This window comes from Salvelinus alpinus, chromosome 20, assembly GCF_045679555.1.
Source record: "Salvelinus alpinus chromosome 20, SLU_Salpinus.1, whole genome shotgun sequence".
In the NCBI taxonomy this organism is placed as follows: domain Eukaryota; kingdom Metazoa; phylum Chordata; class Actinopteri; order Salmoniformes; family Salmonidae; genus Salvelinus; species Salvelinus alpinus.
This window is the reverse complement of record NC_092105.1, coordinates 42,562,967-42,585,095: the sequence shown is the minus strand read 5'-3', so window position 1 is coordinate 42,585,095 and position 22,129 is coordinate 42,562,967. Positions and strand designations below refer to the sequence as shown.

The 22,129-nt window shown below is 40.7% G+C and overlaps 1 protein-coding gene across 3 annotated transcripts; it reads left to right on the top strand.

Moving 5' to 3' along the window:
- Positions 1–8,592: 8,592 nt before the first annotated feature.
- LOC139546913 (polypeptide N-acetylgalactosaminyltransferase 5-like) lies at positions 8,593–21,547 on the top strand. 3 transcript variants are annotated; one of them, XM_071355859.1, is made up of 11 exons: positions 8,593–8,760; positions 8,936–10,234; positions 10,362–10,528; positions 10,872–10,991; positions 11,162–11,297; positions 12,786–12,905; positions 16,799–16,916; positions 17,164–17,493; positions 17,999–18,079; positions 19,895–20,047; positions 20,423–21,547. In XM_071355859.1, exons 2-11 carry the CDS (start codon positions 9,123–9,125, stop codon positions 20,561–20,563), a joined length of 2,478 nt encoding a protein of 825 aa, XP_071211960.1. In that variant the 5' UTR covers positions 8,593–8,760; positions 8,936–9,122; the 3' UTR covers positions 20,564–21,547. The 3 variants fall into 3 exon arrangements, 2 of the variants coding, with proteins under 2 accessions (XP_071211960.1, XP_071211958.1); XM_071355857.1 differs by having other exon boundaries at positions 8,608–10,234; XR_011669281.1 differs by lacking the exon at positions 20,423–21,547 and having other exon boundaries at positions 8,614–10,234; positions 17,164–17,435; positions 19,895–20,033.
- Positions 21,548–22,129: the final 582 nt, after the last annotated feature.

The window sequence follows — 22,129 nt, the reverse complement described above, 5'->3', positions numbered from 1 at the left end:
GCGCAAAATACAAAAAGCCTAGGCTGCCACTACCTGATTCAATCAAGTGTGCTACAATGTATACCCATGGGCTACATTGCGACTTGTATTTTAATTAATAATGTGAGACCCTGTTCTCAATGGCTAGCTCTGTGGTGTTCTGAGCTGCCTTTTTTTCCCTTCTTGTAAACACTTTGAAGAAACCAAAAAATATCCCAGGAAGCACATTCTCCCTCATGCAAATTGTATGTGATCTACATTATAACCCCGTGTGCTCAGACTCTTTTGTGACTAAAAGACATATCAGCAAATTGGAAGTCGTTTTAAACAACAAATTGTGTTAGCCTGTAAACCAACAATGGCGATGAATGAAAATGCAAAAAGGTACATTTGGCTAACAATATGCAGGCATTCAGCGGCAAAGCCCATGGAAATGTTCAATGGGAGGAAGAGGAGCGTGAGAAGAAGAAGTAGAAGAAGCAGAACAAGACGAACAAAAACAAGAAGAACAAGAATAATGGAAGGACCTCAAGGAAGGATAAAAAAAGCAAGAAAATGAGAAAAAAAGAAGGGTGGTGGAGGAGAAAAGCCTAAGTACAGTACATGCCATGTACTACATGGTGTGACTAACTTAATGTTTGAGGCTATTACCACAGAGACATGCCTGTGGGTGCCAAGTTTTGAGGAATAACAAGCACAGTGAAGGGTGAAAAGCACGCTTGTGTGGAGAAGCTGAACCGGAAGGAGCTCTGGGGGAACCCTGGGGTTTTGGGAGATGGGGTGTATTCAACCTTTCTCTTTCTCCAGTCTCACAGTACACCCACAACTGATGTGACTTTTTTACTGCTGAAGTAATGACTCATTTCATATACTCTTATAAATGCATGTGTGATAATTGGAAAATATGCAGTAACATACGAGCACAAAACGATACAGACAAGATGTTAAGACAACATATGAAAATAGATGGCGTTCTGTAACTTGAATACAGGTATTTGACTTTGAACATGGCATGCTCTCCTGCTCTCCACATGAAATCTCAAACATTATGTTCCTTACAGACCAATATCGGTTGAAGGATACAGTTATAACATAGAAACAGAGCTTGTGTTATAATACATCTGAATAAGAAATTCAAAATTATTTTTGAAATCGTTCTTATTTTCAACCCAATCTGTGACAAAACATTTTCATTACCTTGGATGAGCACGGCTCCCAGAAAATCTAACGTGATTATTCCTGCCCTGGGAGAAGGGCTGTCTCCCTGCGCTCTGTCAAAAGGTCAATTATGGCCCCAAACCGCCATGCAGTGACACTGACCTGGAAAGAGTACTGATGACCCCACATCCAGGAGCCCAAAAGAGTTGATCATCTAACATGCACGCTGCCTGAAGCCATGGAAATCTGACATTTGTCCTTATTCAAATGAACACAAACAATATGCATCTCAGGCCTTTCCCTAACCTGTGCCAAACATAAGACATGAGGACCAGCAATCTGTTTCGCAATGTCCTCCATACATGTTCTAGTCTTTCCCTCCGAATAAAACCAACCAGCAATCACACTGATACAGACGATACATGGTGCCAGTTTTTACACTTTAGATATTAGGTTCTGGGTGGATTTGCTTACATCAGACAATGTTATGAGCAGGATTGAATAAGTATTGAGTGCAAAGTTATTTTCACATTAATGTGGTAGCCTATAATATACTATTAATGGAATGCACACTTACAGCACAGCACTCTCACGCTGTGGTGGGCTAAGTATTGTACAGTACCACATTTAGCTGGTAAAAAGGAAAACAGATATACTACAGAGTGCTGGTGCCATAATACAGGTTTATACACAGTACATTCCCTCTGAATTGCATTTGCCCGGAGCATTACCTTCCACTGTAAATGTTTATCCATGTAGACTTCCCATCTCATGCTGTTTGGTCTCTGTGCTGAAGGTAAAGGGGTGGCTGATGACCGTATGACACAGAGCAAGGGCTCTCATGTCTTCAGGGCGTTTCACAGAGCATGATCATGAAATGCAGAAACATGGAGCAGACGGTAAAAGGTTGAGCACGGGACCATATTTCTCCGGCACGTCAGTTAATTTCCTTTCCTTTTTGTTCCACATCACTTTTCTATTATGCTTTGGCCACATTGGCAACATAGTACAAATCATTATTTTGCTCACAAAATCTAATCATTACCCTCAAACAAAAAATGGATAGCCAGTGAGGGGAATGTGGGGGAATTGTTATTTTTCACATTCTAATTCACATCACAAGGAACCCAAAAGAAACACATATATCAGATTGGTTTGGCGCCTTTCGCCCGCAGCCATGCAGCACACACTGATATTAGTTTTAAATACAGATTGCTGGCAATAACACAGCAGAGGGGTCCCTGTCTGGTACACAAACCACAGCCAAGATTGCTTCACATAGCCGGCTCTCTGTAAGTGAGACACCTTCAATCAAAAAGCTCAAACAAATGTAGTTCTTTGGCTCTGTCAACTGTAAACTGTTATTGATCCCAACAAATTAAATTTGTTCACGCTGATCGATCAAACACATTATCTGTTTTTTTTCAGTCTATTACCAGCAAGTGGAAACTCAAGAGGCATCAATAAATACAGCCGGGTCACCCAGGATAGATTCTCTATGCAGCCAGAGGCCTGTAAAAACAGTAGACCAAACCTAAGCACTTGTACTTAAAAGGTAATGGACCTGTATCATGACTAAACGTTAAGTGCCTGAGGTAAGATACAGGATGCAGCTTTGTGGCACCTCCAAGGTCTGCTAGCAGACACTTGTATTTGTTTGTCTCTTTTTGCCCCTGCTAATATCTAACTCCCCCCCCCCCTGTGTAAGCCTTCCAGCTGGCATGCTGCTGTGCTTGGCAGGTTGGGGGGAACATGAGAATTAAACCTATATCGCACCAGCTACCAGTTCTCAAATATCAGCGGAGTCCAGCACTTCACAGGGGACTAGCGGGAGGAAAGCATGTCAACGGCACAAACAACCAGCTCATCCTCGCAGAGCTTCAAGAAATAAAGTTTTCAGAAGAAAGTTTTCATCCTTCTAAGGGCATTTTTCAAAGATGGATTACATAGATGTAACCATCGGACCAGGACTCATTTTTGTGCACTAATTCGTGGACCAACGGGATGACTACGGGTACAGTTGTGGGAAAGGCACAAGGCAGGACAGGTTTTGGTTTCTCCAAAATAGGAGGAGGGGGAATAGCTACTCCCCATAATTCCTGTCACTAACAGGTTTTCCATTTCATCATTTCAATACTAACATCCTGAACTGCTAGAGTAGGAACCACTGCCACGTCTACTACACTGACCAGACAGGGAGAAGCGTGATGTCGTACTGTAACCCCACTAAAGCAGCCTTCTCAACTATTGGGTGCTCCCCAGCCCCCCTTTCAGTACAACCATGGCTCACGGCCCAGAAATGCATTCATTCCCTTCCCTTCTAAACAAACAGAAGCCATTAAACCCAAATATCAAAAGTATCAAAGTCATTCATACAGTACTAGTAAAACTCAGAGGTTGAAGAGGAAATTCATAGAGTAAAAACACGATTCAGTTGACATTCTTATGAAATTCCATTAGTCTATTCTTTGTGATCATGACCTTAAATGCCTGAATGAGCTTAAAGACAGATCCGGATACCGTAAACAGAGACACAGACTATACCACAGGAAATGACACGTTTAGTTGACGTGACAGCATAAAAGGTGCATTTGCCTGGTGCTTGAGAAGAGCTGCGGTCTAATTATTCAATCCTTTGGAATAAGTCCAATGTTCTCGATATTGACTGTAACCCCTTTATCACTGTCTAGGTCCATGGAATTGAAACCATTCAACTCCAGTGTCTCGTGTTAAAGAAGGCTTGCCTGAAGTCAACCCGAAACTATCTTCAGTTTTGGCATTTCCTCTGAATAACATGAGAAGAATGACAGCTTGTCCACAAACCAAAGGGAGACTTCTAGAAATAAGACTATCCGCCCCTCCACTGTGATAGAGCAAGGCTGATAAGTCTTTTATTATGGAAAATCATTTTAAACAGGGTAAAATGTGGGAGGCTCAGTTTTTTCCATGTTTCTCCCACTATCACTCCAGCTATTGATAAGATGTCTAAATGTATTGCAGAATAATTCTGCAGGAAAAGAGATAAAAGGTTGCTGAATAAAATATGAGGTGAAGGCTGTAAATTGTAGCAATGCATATCATTTCATTCAAATGTAGGACGCAATTACCATCTGCTACACTCATCAGTTCCCTCCTTTATGACTTAATTATATGTTTAATGCTATCAGATCAAGGAAAGGGCAAAACAGATGAACGAGGGAGAAAGAGAGAAGATTCCGCAACAAGACAAAAGGCAGATGAAAAGTAACATAAAGGATAGAATTGATTTCATTTACCGGGAAATAGAAAAAGCTAATTTAGATACAATGCTCCATCATCTTCTTCGCCATTGTGAGATAATAAAGAAGCGTGTTTGCCAATCGGTCTCGTAGAAACGTAACAAAAAGAGTCAAGTTCCTCAAAACCAGATCGGCCCGCATTCATTTCTAAAGTATTGTGACTTTGTGAATTTTTCAATGCGTTGTTGTGTGATCACTGACAGGAACCAATCTCTAATTGACATCAGTGTGTGATTTACATAAAAGTAAAGCACGCACAATGTGTACCTTCAATTAACTCTCTCACTGATGGAAACCCAGTCTATACATCCTTATACGATACACATCATTAATAGCAGTATTGATGATGCACTGTCCATATATTTAAGCAGATCATATCTTTTCACCTGTGTTTTATGTTGTATGACATAACATTCTATGTATTTCTGCATATGTACCAAGATGTCCAAATAAACTTAACCAAAGCCAGACCCCGAAATCATAATAGAACTGTCTAAAACTTTATTTGGATGCATGTGTGGTCCAAATGGCTGAGGGGTATGTGGCTGCCTGGCCAGTGTCATCCCAGGTGCCAGCAGGCTCCATCTCCTAACTGTGTACCTTTGGCCAGAACTCATTACAGCCTGACATTTAGGACTTGCTGCCCATGCCAAGTCAGCCCACTGGATTGAGACAAATTATGTAGTTATTTTTTATGTCACACATTAACTCACGTCCAGTGGGAGCCAAATCTGTATCACCTTCATATCAACTGGTTAAAGGATATGGATTTGACCATGGTGTTATGCTCCTTGCTTTCTTCTTGCTGGATGATATGCGTGAAGTTTTGTTCACCTATGCAGAATAAATATGTTACCCTCTCATCCCCATATACATATCCATGGGCCATGCATGGTGTTCATAAAGTGCTGGTAGAGAGTCGACAAGACATTCAACCTCTATGGTGTGGTTTCCCAGACACAGAGTAAATCTAGTCATGGACTACAAAGCAACCTCAAGAGAGAACCTTCATTGAAAATGCTTTTAAGTCCAGGATTAGGCTTTATCTGTGTTGGGAAGTCGACCCTAAGAGTGGTAAATGCCTATTGTTATGTGACAAACCCCATAGTATCTATTAATGAAGTTAATCATCATAATTTACCTATCTTGTATAGTTACAACTAATCTTTGATAGAAGGAAACCAAATATTCCACACGAATATTTTACAAATATGACTGACAAGTTGCTCAACTTTACCTGGGTAGAACGCAGGGATGTTCCATGTGGTGTTCTGTCCTCACAAACGCTGAGAAGAAATGAAAAAGAGATGGAAGAAAAAGAGTGAATCAATAAGAATACATTTCATTGTTTCACCCCTGGCAGCATATCCTATCTGATGTTTAATTACATCTTAATTGAAGCATAATGATAACGAATATTTTGGGATTATTCTATTCTAGATTATGGAATGAGTCAAACTATTCACATCAAGAGAAATGACTGAGATGAGAGCATGAGACAGATCTAGTTGAAAAAAATAATAATTGGGGTATTTCTGTGGGTAACAATGAGAATATGCTTTAAATGTATCAAATCATGTTTGGAACTTATTCTCTTTCAATCTTAGGAAATTTGCAATGAATGGTAGGGGTTTGATTTTGGACTACTAGACCAAAGGAAAGAACATGAAGAGAACAAAAGCTCCATCTTGTGGTGTGAAAGGAAATGGAACTTCAGAACAAACAAATACATTCCCAGGTACTCTACACTACAGCACTGTGAGCAGTATACTACTATACTTTACTATAGTAAACCTCTCATAATAGAACCATTAGAATTCAATAAGGTAACAAATATTAGATGCAGGCAAGACATTGGTTAATATCAAGAATCTGTGAGATGGAGTACCAGACAACATATAGGTTTGAAATATCATTCAAACCAATGATAATGTTTTGGGGGAAACAAATACAATGGTACTGAATAGCAAATTAATGAGACAAATTAAGTGGGAATTAAATATCCCCTGGGGAGCAAACAATATATCATATGTAGTGGACCCTTGTCTTGTGAATATTATGTCAGACAATATTCTACCTGGTTGAAGGCCTAGTTTCATCATTATGAAGGCCTATACGGTACCTTTGGTGATTGAGATGTTCATAGATGAGGGGGTCTATGACACAGGTTGTGTCTCAAACGGCACCTTATTACCTATATAGTGCACTACTTTTGACCAGGGCCCTATGTGCCCTGGTCAAAACTAGTGTGCTGTAAAGGGAATAGGATGCCATTTGAAACGCAACCATAGTGTCACTTACAGAGATTTGATGGACTAGAGATCTAGGGATGCTCCATGACAATTGAGTAGCAGGACTATATTGCTATATTATATGAAATGCTTAATTGCTGATTAAAGCTAGACAACCACTGTATGTGTAAACATAGTATGCAGGAGATTTACAATATATTGAGTTTACAGTCATTGAGTGAACTATCAGTGCTTAGTTAAGAGATAAACTGAAAACTTTAATTGAGTCTGGCTCATTTATCTGACTTGTACATTGTTAGGGGAATTGTAGATAATAGACCATTAAATTAAGCTGAAGTAAAAACCCAGTTGATGCATGTGCCATGGATATTTTTCACACAAATGGAAAATATGTTACAAAAATAAAAAAGGGAAGTAATTGATTTCAAATTAATTGTGCAAAGGTCTCCCTGATGGGTACCATCTGTCAAAACAAGCTGTACGTTCAGCAAATCTAATCGTAATTAATTAAATGGCTAACAAATTACATACATCATAGTTAACACTGGGAGAAACTACCGCAGGAACTGTTATGAAACAAATTAGCTTTAACAATTAAAGAAAATTACATCACATAACTAAATATTACACTCATTTCCGCAAGCCATATTTCTTAATGAATTCTGTAATTAATTTAATTCACACATTGTGCATAATTTGGAGCTGAAAATGTCAGTGGGTCAGACTTAACCACCATTCTTGCTGGCTGTCGGTTCCAACGAGAGACATATTAGCAAAACATGACCTCTTATGTAAATGACAGAGACCAAATGTTGTCATTTTAATTCCAAGGTCTGATTAGCATGTTCCAAAGATATCCTACAACTACATGTTGTCCATTTTACACATGCCAGTGTCAAATTAAGAGCTTCAATTGTCAGTAATGTTTTTTGCATAATCCCTCTCAATTTCAAAAGAAAATGGCTACCAGTAAACAAGGACATTACAGCATATTGAGAATTCAGTACCTATCCCTATAACACAACATAGGATGTAGATTTATTCACCTTAAACCAAAAAGCTGATCTATCCATTCAATAATCGCTGCATGTTTGTGGGTGCCACAATAGATAAATGATAATGAATACATGAATAACTTGTCCAATGAATAGGATATATAAACTGACACATGCATTGTGAGGCTTCAGGGCTTTCCTGGGGCCAATCATTTAGCCAAGCCACTAATGAAAGCCCATGTACTGTGGCTAAGGGCAGCCACCAGGAGAGACAACACAACATCCACCCCGCCTGCCTGCCTCCCGCTCTCTCTCTCTAAGTGTTGGGGGGCACTTAATGGTCTGGATGGAGCCAATAGGGCTCCCAAGAGATGACTGCTGATGAAGTGAAAACCTGTTGTTTCCTCTCTTAATCACTGCCTAATGGCTATTGCAATACAGCTTTTATGACGCTTGTGTGTGTGTGTGTGTGTGTGTGTGTGTGTGTGTGTGTGTGTGTGTGTGTGTGTGTGTGTGTGTGTGCGTGCGTGCGTGCGTGCGTGCGTGCGTACGTCCGTGAGTGCGTGCGTCCGTGAGTGCGTGAGTCACTGAGTGACAAACACTCAGTTGAACGTTTTACTTGAATTGTGAATGATGCATTGCAGACACACCTGTACTGGTTACACCAGTTATGCTTGATTTACCCTATTATCACCATATTGACACGTCACACTTTGCTATAATTTGAAAGTTGAAAAAACGGATGTGCAAAGGTCCATTACTGACCAAAAACCTGTCGGGGGAAAGAAAAACATCCAAATAATCCGTTTTTGTTTAGGCCTACACTCACTGTGCGACGCGCCATGCGATATTTTGTTGACATTAGACAGGCCACACCCACTTTCACGCGACCTTCGGTGTACCCTAAAACGGTTTGCTTAAAATGAAGCTGTCTATCCAATCACTGTGTGTGCTCTCAACGTTGAAATATGTCGTTGATGGGCGCTACCTCCACGACAGAACAGGGGCAAATGTGTCAAATAACTAAATTGGATGTCTGTGGTTTTGCATTCTCCTCAAGGGAATATGATCCTTTCCTTTCTCATTCAAAGACATTGGGTGAGGGCAAGTAAATTAACAACAAATTGCAAGATAATTGCCTGTGTACTTCCATAATAGTGGGCAGCGCATGGATACTTGTGATATACATTGTACCATTCAGGGAAGTAAATGGACAACGTGGAGGTAAGTTTTATTGATACATTGTTGCGTTTCTCTACAAAATTCACAATAGTTCAACGACTTCTACCAGAAGATTCCAACCGTTGTTTGGCCAAAGCAATCTTCTCCGCGTGGAATGCCATGCAGGCAATAGCCTACTAAAACTACCCCAAAGTAAAGAGAAGTTGAACGATGGGTGAAGTATGACTCGTGCATGCGTTAATAAGATACTGTGACCTAGTATATCTAGACGTACTAAAATGAAGGCTATAAGGAAATACTTTAGGGGTAGTGGTAGGGCACTTGCATTTGTTTTCATTGCATCTGTCATTTGGCTACTGTTTGATATGGTAGCACTTCGCCTGTCAATGAATGATGCTAACAGCCAACTTCTGAAAGAAAGCGTAGTGAAGGAAAGGCCGACTGTCATATCGCAGGCCACCGAACGTACACAGTTCGACTTAGACCTGGACGAGGCAGGTAATAAAGGTCCACTCCAGAATGAAAAGAAAGTCCTTGAAGTGGGCAGAAAGCGAGGACCTGCTGCCAAAAAGGACCCGCAGTTGAAGGACAAAGTAAATTCACATGCGAAACAAGGGGGGAATGCCCAACTAAAGTCAGAACAAGGAAATTATGTCATTTTTAAGCCTAACCAAATCGAAACAGTGAATCATGTCACAGGACAGTTGAGTGTGTCTTTGAAAACGAAAACGCCTGTCAAAGACCTGTCAAAAAAGGCAAATCTGGTGAAGTCAGAGGATAAGAAAGTGGCAGTGCTCTCGAACTTCACCAAAGTGCCACCTGGTGTTCAAGAAAGAAAACATGTTGAAACATTGACCTCAAAAAAGACAGTGAAAGCAGAGGAAAATATAGGCCTAATGCAAAAAGCCAAAGCAAATATGGACTCACAGACAAATGAGAAAGTCCTAGATCCACTGGAGCCTGGCATACAAGAAAGCTTTATAAAATACAAAGTTGCCGTGGACCGCACAGTTAAATCTGTCAAAAAGGATGTACTGAAAGGAAAAGAGGTGGTTGTCAATATTAAGCACAAACGGATCAAGGCAGTTGATAAAGGTAAGCCGTATGCCTTAAAGGAGACCTTACTTCCTAGAGCAAAGTTTAAACTCCAACCAGGAGTTCCCACAAACTCCACAGATGTTCGAAACACAGGCGTCCACAAAGTGCTGGCATTAGACATGACCCAAGCCCCCAGAGATGCCAATGCAATTGGGCAATTTGGGAAAGCAGCCATGGTGCCCAGTGACAAAGAGCAGGAGGTGAGGAGCCGGTGGAATGAAGGCTATTTCAACGTGTACCTGAGTGACCAGATCCCTGTGGACCGAGCCATCCCAGACACCAGACCTCATACGTGAGTCACACTCTGGCCTTGACCACATCATGCATACTCACGTATTCCCAAACTTGTATTCCTCATATAGTGATATAGTACAGTTAGCATTAGGTAACCTCTCTTGTTACTGTTTTGTGTTTTCCAGGTGTTCAAAGAGTGTGGTCCATGATGACTTGCCCACCACCAGTGTGATCTTCTGCTTTGTGGATGAGGTATGGTCCACTTTGCTCCGGTCCGTCCACAGTGTCCTCAATCGCTCTCCACCACACCTTCTCAAAGAGATCATCCTGGTGGATGACTTTAGTACCAAAGGTAAGAGAGGGGAGGAGCTTTCCTGGTAAACAGTACAGGATGGGTTCAGAGTTTTTCCCAGCCATGTGATGTGTCCAGGGAAATTCTGGGCCCAACTGAAGACAATTTCATGAATCTAGGACCAAGAAAATGTATTCAAACTAGCTAATGAAGTTTTGTAAATGTATATTCTTAATGGTATAATATGGCATTTATTTGCAATATACTATAAAGTTACAGATTTGGAGATCTTCAGACAGCAACGATAGCTTTATAAATAGGGCCTGAAGTTTTTCTTGGGCAGGTCACATAGTCAGAATAAATTCAGGGCCCTAAACACACTCGCTCTCATCCACTCTTTCAGAATATCTCAAGGACCACCTGGATGTGTACATGTCCCAGTTTCCCAAAGTGCGGATCGTCCGTCTGAAGGAGAGGCAGGGCCTGATCCGAGCTAGGCTGGCAGGAGCCGCCATTGCCAAAGGTAACCAACCACATCCACATCTTGCTATATCGTATGACCACTCGCTTGCATTGTGTTTAAACAAAATACTCTATGCAAAAAAATCTCAGTCTTGTCCTCCCGTACATGAGGCAGTCAACCGTCCCTGTGGTTTTGTTTGTCTTCAGTGGATTGTTTGCATTTCCCTTCAGGTGATGTTTTGACTTTTCTTGACTCGCATATTGAATGCAACGTGGGCTGGTTGGAACCTCTGCTGGAGAGAGTGTACATGGACAGGAGGAAAGTGGCCTGCCCAGTCATCGACGTCATCAGTGACAAGGACATGAGGTAATGTAACATTACCATAATACTAAATGCTTGCGTCTCAAATGGCACATTTCCTATATACTGTCCATTTGGAAAGTATTCAGACCCATTTGACTTTATATAGACAGGTGTGTGCCTTTCCAAATCATGTCCAATCAATTGAATTAACCACAGGTGGACTCCAATCAAGTTGTAGAAACATCTCAAGGATGATCAATGGAAACAAGATGTCTCTTAGAAAAGGGTCTGAATACTTACACTACCGGTCAAAAGTTTTAGAACACCTACTCATTCAATGGTTTTTATTTCATTTTTACTATTTTCTAAATTGTAGAATAATAGTGAAAACATCAAAACTATGAAATAACACACATGGAATCATGTAGTAACCCAGAAAGTGTTAAACAAATCAAAATACATTTTATATATAGCCACCCTTTGGCTTGACAAGTGTTATTTCAAAGTTTTGATGTCTTCACTATTATTCTACAATGTAGAAAATAGTAAAAAATAAAGAAAAACCCTTGAACGAGTAGGTGTTCTAAAACATTTGACGGGTACTGTATGTAGATAAGGTATATCTGTTATTTATTTTGTATAAATTTGCACTATGGGCCCAGGTCAAAAGTAGTGCATTATGTAAGGACTAGGATACCATTTGGGACGCCCCCTATTAGAGCTGGGCGATATGGGAAAAAAATCCATATCACGATAAATTGACTGAATTATCACAATGAATTGAAAGATAAATATCTAACATTAATATGCATCAGTTGCTTTAAAAAAAATACATTACACTTAAAACTACTACTACTTTAAAAGTTGTAGCTATCAATTGTCCTGTTAGCAATTGGCCATATTAGCGTACATATTTAATTTCAAACTTCACATTTCTCTAGTGTAGGCTACTTTATCGTAATTATCAGTAACATTTTCTCAAGAAGTGATTGTATCGGTCGGCGTTACATTTTGGTTTATCGTCCCAGCTCTAATTTCAGAGTTATTATTCAATCTTATTGTCTAGGAGTTAGACCCCCAAATTTGGTCTGTCAGTATCATCTGGGGGCACAATGTATCTTTATTTACCTAGACTGGGCCGTTCTGGCTCGGACACTGCTTACTTAGCTGACTATGTCCCTACAATTGCAAAATGTGTGATAACATTGCAGCAATGGAAGCTTTGTGTGTTACCTACAAATCCTACATCATTAGAAATATTTGATTCACAGCTATCCATCTGATACATTTTCTGAATATTTGGGTCAACGGCCTTCTGACTTCTAGGGTTCATGTTGAACTTACCTGTATACATTGCTGTAAAAAGTAACCCCGACGACCAGAGTTGTATCAACTTATTTTTATACAGCCTGGTTTGATGCAACATCCTGTTTACTGGATATTGTTGATATATGTGATTCATCGGAGTTGTCTTGAGTTTCGCGCATTTCATTCCCTCATGCATTGTTAATCCAGTAATGTAATATTTGTTTAATGATATTCTGTTTACAGCTATGCGTTTGTTGACAACTTCCAAAGAGGGGTATTCAAATGGCCCTTGGTGTTTTTGTGGCGCATGTTATCAGAGGACGTCATTAAGAAGAATCACATGAAGGCTTCAGATCCCATCAGGTAGTTCTGGATTTCATTACATCCCTCATTACTGTATGTTTACATACACAGCAAATTTGGCTAGTGTGTTTATTTTTCTTCAGTGTAGCATTTCTAGTGTTGATTCAGGGGTTAAATTAACTCTAAGAGTGAGAATTACACATCACTCTGCAAGCCAGCTTAATGTGATTTGCTGGCTTGTTGTGGCCTGTAAAGCAGGAGGTTCCTAACACCACTGTTAGGGTAAAACTTGTCTGTCAAAGTAAGGCCTTTCCACTGGGCACACACTGGCTGAATTAATGTTGTTTCCACGTCATTTCAATGAAATTACGTTGAACTAACATGGAATTGAAGTTGAATTGGTGTCTATGCCCAGTGGGTTATGATATATGTAATGTATTCTAAAAAACAGTTACATTTTTATGATAACATTCGCCTACAGTAGGAACTCACTTGGTGAAGTCCACAGGACTAAAAATTGACTAATTAAACAAATCTAAGTTTATTGGTCACACACGCAGATATGTTTGTAGCTCCAACAGTGCTCCCTCTCCCTCTATCTTTCACCCCCTCCACTTCCCTCTCACTCACCAAGTTACTCTCACTTTCACTAAACTAGACAGCGCTTTCACTCTTCTGCCTAATAGGTACACAACAATACGCACATAATCCAAAAAGTAAGAAGGAAAAAATATCAGAACGAGCGTTGTCATAGTCCGGAATATACACTACCGTTCAAAAGTTTGGGGTCACTTAGAAATGTTCTTGTTTTTGAAAGAAAAGTCTTTAGACTAGTTGAGTATATGGAGCATCAGCATTTCTGGGTTCGATTACAGGCTCAAAATGGCCAGAAACAAAGACCTTTCTTCTGAAACTCTAGTTCTGAGAATTGAAGGCTATTCCATGTGAGAAATTGCCAAGAAACTGAGGATCTCGTACAACGCTGTGTACAACTCCATTCACAGAACAGTGCAAACTGTCTCTAACCAGAATAGAAAGAGGAGTGAGGCCCCGGTGCACAACTGAGCAAGAGGACAAGTATATTAGACTGACTAGTTTGAGAAACAGATGCCTCACAAGTCCTCAACTGGCAGCTTCATTAAATGGTACCCGCAAACATCCGTCTCAACGTCAACAGTGAAGAGGCGACTCCGGGATGCTGGCCTTCTAGGCAGAGTTCCTCTGTCCAGTGTCTGTGTTCTTTTGCCCATCTTAATCTTTTCTTTTTATTGGCCAGTCTGAGATGAGGCTTTTTCATTTTTTTTCTTTTTTTTACTCTACAAACTTAACATGGTCACTAACGAGGTTTCCATCCAAACTTTTTATGTATGTAAAGTACATGATGGATAAAAAAATGTCATGACAGGCCTGATGGAAACAACATTTTTGGGTAAATTTTCCAAATGTTGAAAAAACGAAATACGCTAGACAAGGTGGGCTCTTTATGTATTTGTAAAATGAATGATGGGAGATGTCGGTGGAAACGCTTTTATGTGCAAATATTGTTATAATAACCATAATATTGAAGGTAACATGGAGTCGTGATGACAATGTTAAGTGGTCCTCCCACTATGACTCATTGGGAAAGCATGCAATTTGTTAAACTACAGATTTAAATAAACTTTGAATGTCACAGTGCAAGGTGATGAGCTTGATGCTCCTTTCCAATAAATATTGAGGGTGTTATTGTGGTGACATGATGATCGATGCTTGGCTGCCATTTGACAAATAAAATTAATCTGTCTCTTTTGTCCATAATAATCTCCCTCATGTAGGCTAGCCAAACATATACAGTGGGGAGAACAAGTATTTGATACACTGGCGATTTTGCAGGTTTTCCTACTTACAAAGCATGTAGAGGTCTGTAATTTTTATCATAGGTACACTTCAACTGTGAGAGACGGAATCTAAAACAAAAATCCAGAAAATCACATTGTATGATTTTTAAGTAATTAATTTGCATTTTATTGCATGACATAAGTATTTGATACATCAGAAAAGCAGAACTTAATATTTGGTACAGAAACCTTTGTTTGCAATTACAGAGATCATACGTTTCCTGTAGTTCTTGACCAGGTTTGCACACACTGCAGCAGGGATTTTGGCCCACTCCTCCATACAGACCTTCTCCAGACCCTTCAGGTTTCAGGGCTGTCGCTGGGCAATATGGACTTTCAGCTCCCTCCAAAGATTTTCTATTGGGTTCAGGTCTGGAGACTGGCTAGGCCACTCCAGGACCTTGAGATGCTTCTTACGGAGCCACTCCTTAGTTGCCCTGGCTGTGTGTTTCGGGTCGTTGTCATGCTGGAAGACCCAGCCACGACCCATCTTCAATGCTCTTACTGAGGGAAGGAGGTTGTTGGCCAAGATCTCGCGATACATGGCCCCATCCATCCTCCCCTCAATACGGTGCAGTCGTCCTGTCCCCTTTGCAGAAAAGCATCCCCAAAGAATGATGTTTCCACCTCCATGCTTCACGGTTGGGATGGTGTTCTTGGGGTTGTACTCATCCTTCTTCTTCCTCCAAACACGGCGAGTGGAGTTTAGACCAAAAAGCTCTATTTTTGTCTCATCAGACCACATGACCTTCTCCCATTCCTCCTCTGGATCATCCAGATGGTCATTGGCAAACTTCAGACGGGCCTGGACATGCGCTGGCTTGAGCAGGGGGACCTTGTGTGCGCTGCAGGATTTGAATCCATGACGGCGTAGTGTGTTACTAATGGTTTTCTTTGAGACTGTGGTCCCAGCTCTCTTCAGGTCATTGACCAGGTCCTGCCGTGTAGTTCTGGGCTGATCCCTCACCTTCCTCATGATCATTGATGCCCCACGAGGTGAGATCTTGCATGGAGCCCCAGGCCGAGGGTGATTGACCGTCATCTTGAACTTCTTCCATTTTCTAATAATTGCGCCAACAGTTGTTGCCTTCTCACCAAGCTGTTTCTATTGTCCTGTAGCCCATCCCAGCCTTGTGCAGGTCTACAATTTTATCCCTGATGTCCTTACACAGCTCTCTGGTCTTGGCCATTGTGGAGAGGTTGGAGTCTGTTTGATTGAGTGTGTGGACAGGTGTCTTTTATACAGGTAACGAGTTCAAACAGGTGCAGTTAATACAGGTAATGAGTGGAGAACAGGAGGGCTTCTCAAAGAAAAACTAACAGGTCTGTGAGAGCCGGAATTCTTACTGGTTGGTAGGTGATCAAATACTTATGTCATGCAATAAAATGCAAATTAATTACTTACAAATAATACAATGTGATTTTCTGGATTTTTGTTTTAGATTCCGTCTCTCACAGTTGAAGTGTACCTATGATAAAAAATTACAGACCTCTACATGCTTTGTAAGTAGGAAAACCTGCAAAATCGGCAGTGTATCAAATACTTGTTCTCCCCACTGTATATATTTTTTCTGGTACATGGGAATTTTAACCGCAATAGGTATTTCTATGTGCACTACGCCATCACGCACAGCCTTTATCTGCAAGTCAATATGATGGAAACACATCTCTGGTGGGAAAATGAGCACATTTTTGGGAATATTTGCATGAAACCTAGCTAGTGTTGATTTAACACTGGAGAATTTGTCATGTAGTAACAGTTGCGGATTAGTTCAAGTACATAAGTATTGGGCCCTCAAATTCATCCTTCGTTCCTTGTTTCCATCAGTTAATCATCGATCTATACACGATTGGATAGGTCAATGCTAGTTTACGCCAACCTATTACTTTTACCAATCCAACCAGTTGAGATCAGCTGACTCATCCTAATTACTTTCAGTTAATAAGACCAAGGAGGAATGTTTTGTGAGTAATACAATCTCAACGGAAAACGTTTCGCAACGAAACAAATGGTACTTATTGCATAAGTTCAGGTTAGTCCCTCCCTTGTGTATGACTGTGTACTTTGTTTCTCAGGTGTCCCATCATGGCAGGAGGACTTTTCTCCATCGATAAGAAGTACTTCTATGAACTGGGCTCTTATGATCCTGGCTTGGACGTATGGGGCGGAGAGAACATGGAGATCTCTTTTAAGGTCAGTGACTCATTTAAAAATAATAATAATAATACTTTTTTATTAGAGATTAACAAATCTGCAAATAGTTCATTCTTCAACCTGTTACAGGATTACACACTCGGCTCATGATCAAGGCTGCCTCTTAAATGGCACCCTATACCCTATGCAGTGCACTACTTTTGACCAGAGCCCGATGAGCAATAGGGTGCCGTGTGGGACTTCGATCAAATGTTCTGATCACATCCTACTTGTGTTGATTTTGCAGATTTGGATGTGTGGAGGTGAGATCGAGATCATCCCATGTTCCAGAGTGGGCCACATTTTCCGTGGCGCCAACCCATACAAGTTCCCCAAGGACAGACAGAAGACGGTCGAGCGTAACCTGGCCAGGGTGGCAGAGGTGTGGCTGGATGAGTACAAGGACCTGTTCTACGGCCATGGATACTACCATCTGCTGGATAGGAGTGTCATCGACATTGGCAACCTCACAGACCAGATCGCGCTCCGGAAGAAGCTCAAGTGCAAGAGCTTCAAATGGTACCTGGATAATGTGTACCCAGACATGGTCGCTCCATTGGTCAAAGCTGAGGGGCTAGTAGGTGTACTTTTTATAATAAAAAATAACTTATTTGATATTTATAGTGCTTTTCCAGATGCTCAAAACCCTTATGCAGTTTATTCCTGTGGTTTATAACTTTATTTGAAACGCTTAAAATCATTGTCTTTAGTGAATTAGTAGGAATCCATTTTTTTGCTTTTTAGGCTGTTTATCTTAGAATATATTGCATTGGTGCTCTTTCTGGCAAACAATTGTTACTCTTATTTTTCCGTTAACTTATCCCTCATCTCGATGCTGACAGACAATTGTATACTTGTCTGCTCTCAATGCCTCTGCAACACAGATGTCAATTGTCCTCTTATCTGAACAAAAAGTGATTGGATTGTGACAGTTCTGTCAGGATTTGTTGAGGGCGCAGAATGGAAAGAAAGGAGAAGCTTTTCTACTGTCAATAGTGCAGTGACACTACCTATGTAAACTACTGTTATGACTGCTCTATGCATTGTCATGAAATGTTATACCTGTGATCCTCCTTTGCTAGGTTTTCAATCGTGGAGTAAGAAAATGCCTCGCTCTGCAGAAAGGCTCCCTTGCCTTTGAGATATGTGATCTCAGCAAGCTGGTAAATACTCCTAACTTCCCCATTTTTGAAATGAAAAGCTGTCTTATGACTATAACCCACTATGGAATCCCTGTTGAGTTCAACACACACCCAACCGGCCTTGAAAACCCCATAGTTATCATGAAGCCTAATTATACAGTACCAGTCAAAAGTTTGGACATACCAACTCATTCAAGGGTTTCTTTATTTTTACTATTTTCTACATTGTAGAATAATAGTGTGGACATATGGAATCATATAGTATCCAAAAAAAGTGTTAAACAAATATATTTTACATTCTTCAAAGTAGCCACCATTTGCGTTGACAGCTTTGCACACTCTTGGCATTCTCTCAACCAGCTTCATGAGGTAGTCACCTGGAATGCATTTCAATTAACAGGTGTGCCTTGTTAATTTGCTTCCTTAATATGTTTGTGTTGTGACAAGGTAGTGGTGGTATACAGAAGATAGACCTATTTGGTAAAATACCAAGTCCGTATTATGGCAAGAACAGCTCAAATAAGAAAAGAGAAACGACAGTCCATTACTTTAAGACATGAAGGTCAGTCAATCTGGGAAAATTTCAAGAAATGTTAACATTTCTTCAAGTGCAATCACAAAAACCATCAAGCGTTGTGATGAAACTGGCTCTCATGAGGACCGCCACAGGAATGGAAGACCCAGAGTTACCTCTGCTGCAGAGGATAAATTCATTAGAGTTACCAGCCTCAGAAATTTCACCCCAAATAAATGCTTCACTAAGTTCAAGTAACAGACACATCTCAACAGCAATTATTCAGAGGAGAATCAGGCCTTCATGGTCGAATTGCTGCAAAGAAACCACTACTAAAGGACACCAATAAGAAGAAGAGACTTGCTTTGGCCAAGATACACAAGCAATGGACATTAGACCAGTGGAAATCTGTCCTTTGGGCTGATGAGTCCAAATTTGAGATTTTTGCTTCCAATGGCCATGTCTTTGTGAGATGCAGAGTAGGTGAACAGATGATCTCCGCATGTGTGGTTCCCACCGTGAAGCATGGAGGAGGAGGTGTGATGGTGTCGGGGTGCTTTGCTGGTGACACTGATTTATTTAGAATTCAAGGCACACTTAACCAGCATTCTGCAGCGATCCGCCATCCCATCTGGTTTGCACTTAGTGGGACTATCATGTGTTTTGGGTCATTGTCCTGTTAAAAAACAAATCACATCAAAATGTTGATTTGTTTTTCAACAGGACAATGACCCAAAACACACCTCCAAGCTGTGTAAGGGCTATTTGACCAAGAGGGGGAGAGTGATGGAGTGCTGCATCAGATGACCTGGCCTCCACAATCACCCGAACTCAACCCAATTGAGATGGTTTGGGATGAGTTGAACTGCAGTGATGGAAAAGCAGCCAACAAGTGCTCAGCATATGTGGGATCTCCTTCAAGACTGTTGGAAAAACATTCCTCATGAAGCTGGTTGAGAGAATGCAAAGAGTGTGCGAAGCTGTCATCAAGGCAAAGGGTGACTACTTTGAAGAATCTGAAATATAAAATATATTTGGATTTGTTTAACACTTTTGGTTACTACATGATTCCACGTGTTTAATAGTTTTGATGTCTTCGCTATTCTACAATGTAAAAAAATAAAGAAAAACCCTTGAATGAGTAGGTGTCTCCAAACTTTTGACTGATACTGTATGTCTGACACTAAGGCTGCTTCCCAAATTGCACCATATTCCCTAGATATTGCACTACCCTATGGGTCCCGGTCAAAAGCAGTGCACTATATAGGTAATGGTGCCACTTGTGACATATCTTAACTATCCCCTCTGTCCCTAAACCTCAGAGTCAGCACTTCAATTACACCTGGATGAGGCACGTTCGCCAGAAAGATGTCTGTCTCACCACTCAGAACAAAGGTAGCAGCCTGGCTCTGCAGCTGTGTGACAACACCAAGCCACAGCTACGCTGGCTCCACAAGGCCTCCGTCTCTGCTCTGGTAGGTTTGCTTTAGAGTGGGCCTTTACCTCCTCGACTAGAGTTCTCTGAATATCGATTTTTGTGACGAATATTTGTTATTCTTAAACCAAGCTGTTGTCAGCTACTAGCATACAGAATATGTACAGTGTGCTTGAAGGTTGAAGTGAAGAGGAAATTCAGCAACTCTTGGAGGATAGTGTATGTTGATTCAATTGCTTTTTTATTGTTAAAACCATCGCTTTTTGGCCCTTAGCCTTCGTCAGGGTTTGCACCTCAATTCACAACACCTTGGTTGGAGAGCAAGATAGCAGCAGTGTTCCTTTGCTGAATGGAAGTTAACATTATGTACATTGTGGTGCTTACTGTACTATTTCCCTGTGTCGTCTTTGTTCAGGCGGAGCACCTCGTTACGGAGGTTGCTCCCCAGCGTTTGTGTCTCGAGGCTGGGGTTTTGGGTGACAGCATACAGCTGAAGAAGTGTGTGCCTACCAGTCCCTACCAGAAGTGGCAGTTCACACACTACCACGCTGAATGACGGGAGTACAGGGCTACAGCACTATTCATGCATCAGTGATCGACACTCAAGTACTTGACTGTGTGTGTTTGGATGTCGTCTGCTGCAATAGGAATACGCATGGTGTTGGTTTGAGGGTGGTGTTGGGATGTGCAATGTTTTTTTTGTTTTTTTTATCATGATCAACCTTTGAATTTTGCATGACTTATGAGGCCCCGGAAGTGATTTGAAAGGGCAGCTATTAGACAACGTAATCACAGTGTTTTTAGGAAGCATAGTTTACTGGAGTTGCACTTTTTATTGAGCTCTTTGGTTTTACATTGTATGTTCATCAGCTTTGCCCAAAAATAATTTTCTCTAAAGAGCCGTGGGAAATCGACCACGAATGTGCCTTGACTATTTACGTGAGGATTTTTCTACGGATGTTCTCTATATTGTAGCACTCAGTTTGACCACACAATGTACCATATTTCTTACTGTTTCAGTGCCAAATGGCTGGATATATTATGGCACTTTTCCATGATTCATGTAAATAGATATTTTCTGTCAAGTACCATTCTCACTGTTTGAAATATCATTTTATGTACAAATTGAAATGCATGAGCCTGTGTAGACATTACGTATCACAGATAGCTTTGCTAAAGACATCAGATTTTTGTATTGTTTTATGAGATAAAAAAGAATTGCATTGTATTATGTGAGGTTATGACTCAGCTCTGGTTGACGTTTCCCCTAAGGTACAGATCTAGGTTCAACTTCACTTCCCCCCAACCTCAACGATTAGTGGGGGAAATGCAAAACTGACCCAAGATCAGTGTCTAGGGGCCACTTCACCCTACACCTTATGGCTCACCTAGGATAATAAGAGCTGCTTCTTAATTACTATATGGTTATAGGTTTAGTACATACTGTATGTATATTTCTCTAACACTAGAGGGGACTGTTGTTGTTCAAATATGAAATTCTTTCTCCTTTTCTGAATAGATATTAAAGATGATAATTTAATGTGGGTTTCTTTTTCCAATTTTTTGCAACAGATATTTCATGAACATATAGGCCTACACTTTCTCACTGTTCTTATGGAAATATTACAGCATGGAAAGGCATGGCTGTTACAGAGAGCTTTAGGGGTTAACTTTAGTAGTTGATCGTATAGCCTAACGGGAACTATATACATTTAAATAGCAGAACTTCTTCACATATAGGGTTGATCACCTGGGGGGAAAAAATTGCGGTAGGTTTTAAGATGCTTACATTCATACTTCCAGTTTTATCAGCAATCTACACACAATACCCCATAATGACAAAGCGAAAACAGGTTTTTAGAAATGTTTGCAAATTTGTAAATAAACACCTTATTTACAAAACTATTCACACCCTTAGCTTAATAGCAAAGGTGTTTCATTGATGTTTCTACAACTTCATTGGAGTCCACCTGTGGTAAATTCAATTGATTGGACATGATTTGGAAAGGCACACACCTGTCTATATAAGGTCCTGCAAAAACCAAGGCATGAGCTCGAAGGAATTGTCCGTAGAACTCCGAGCCAGGATTGTGTCTGGGGAAGGGTACCAAAACAGTGGCCT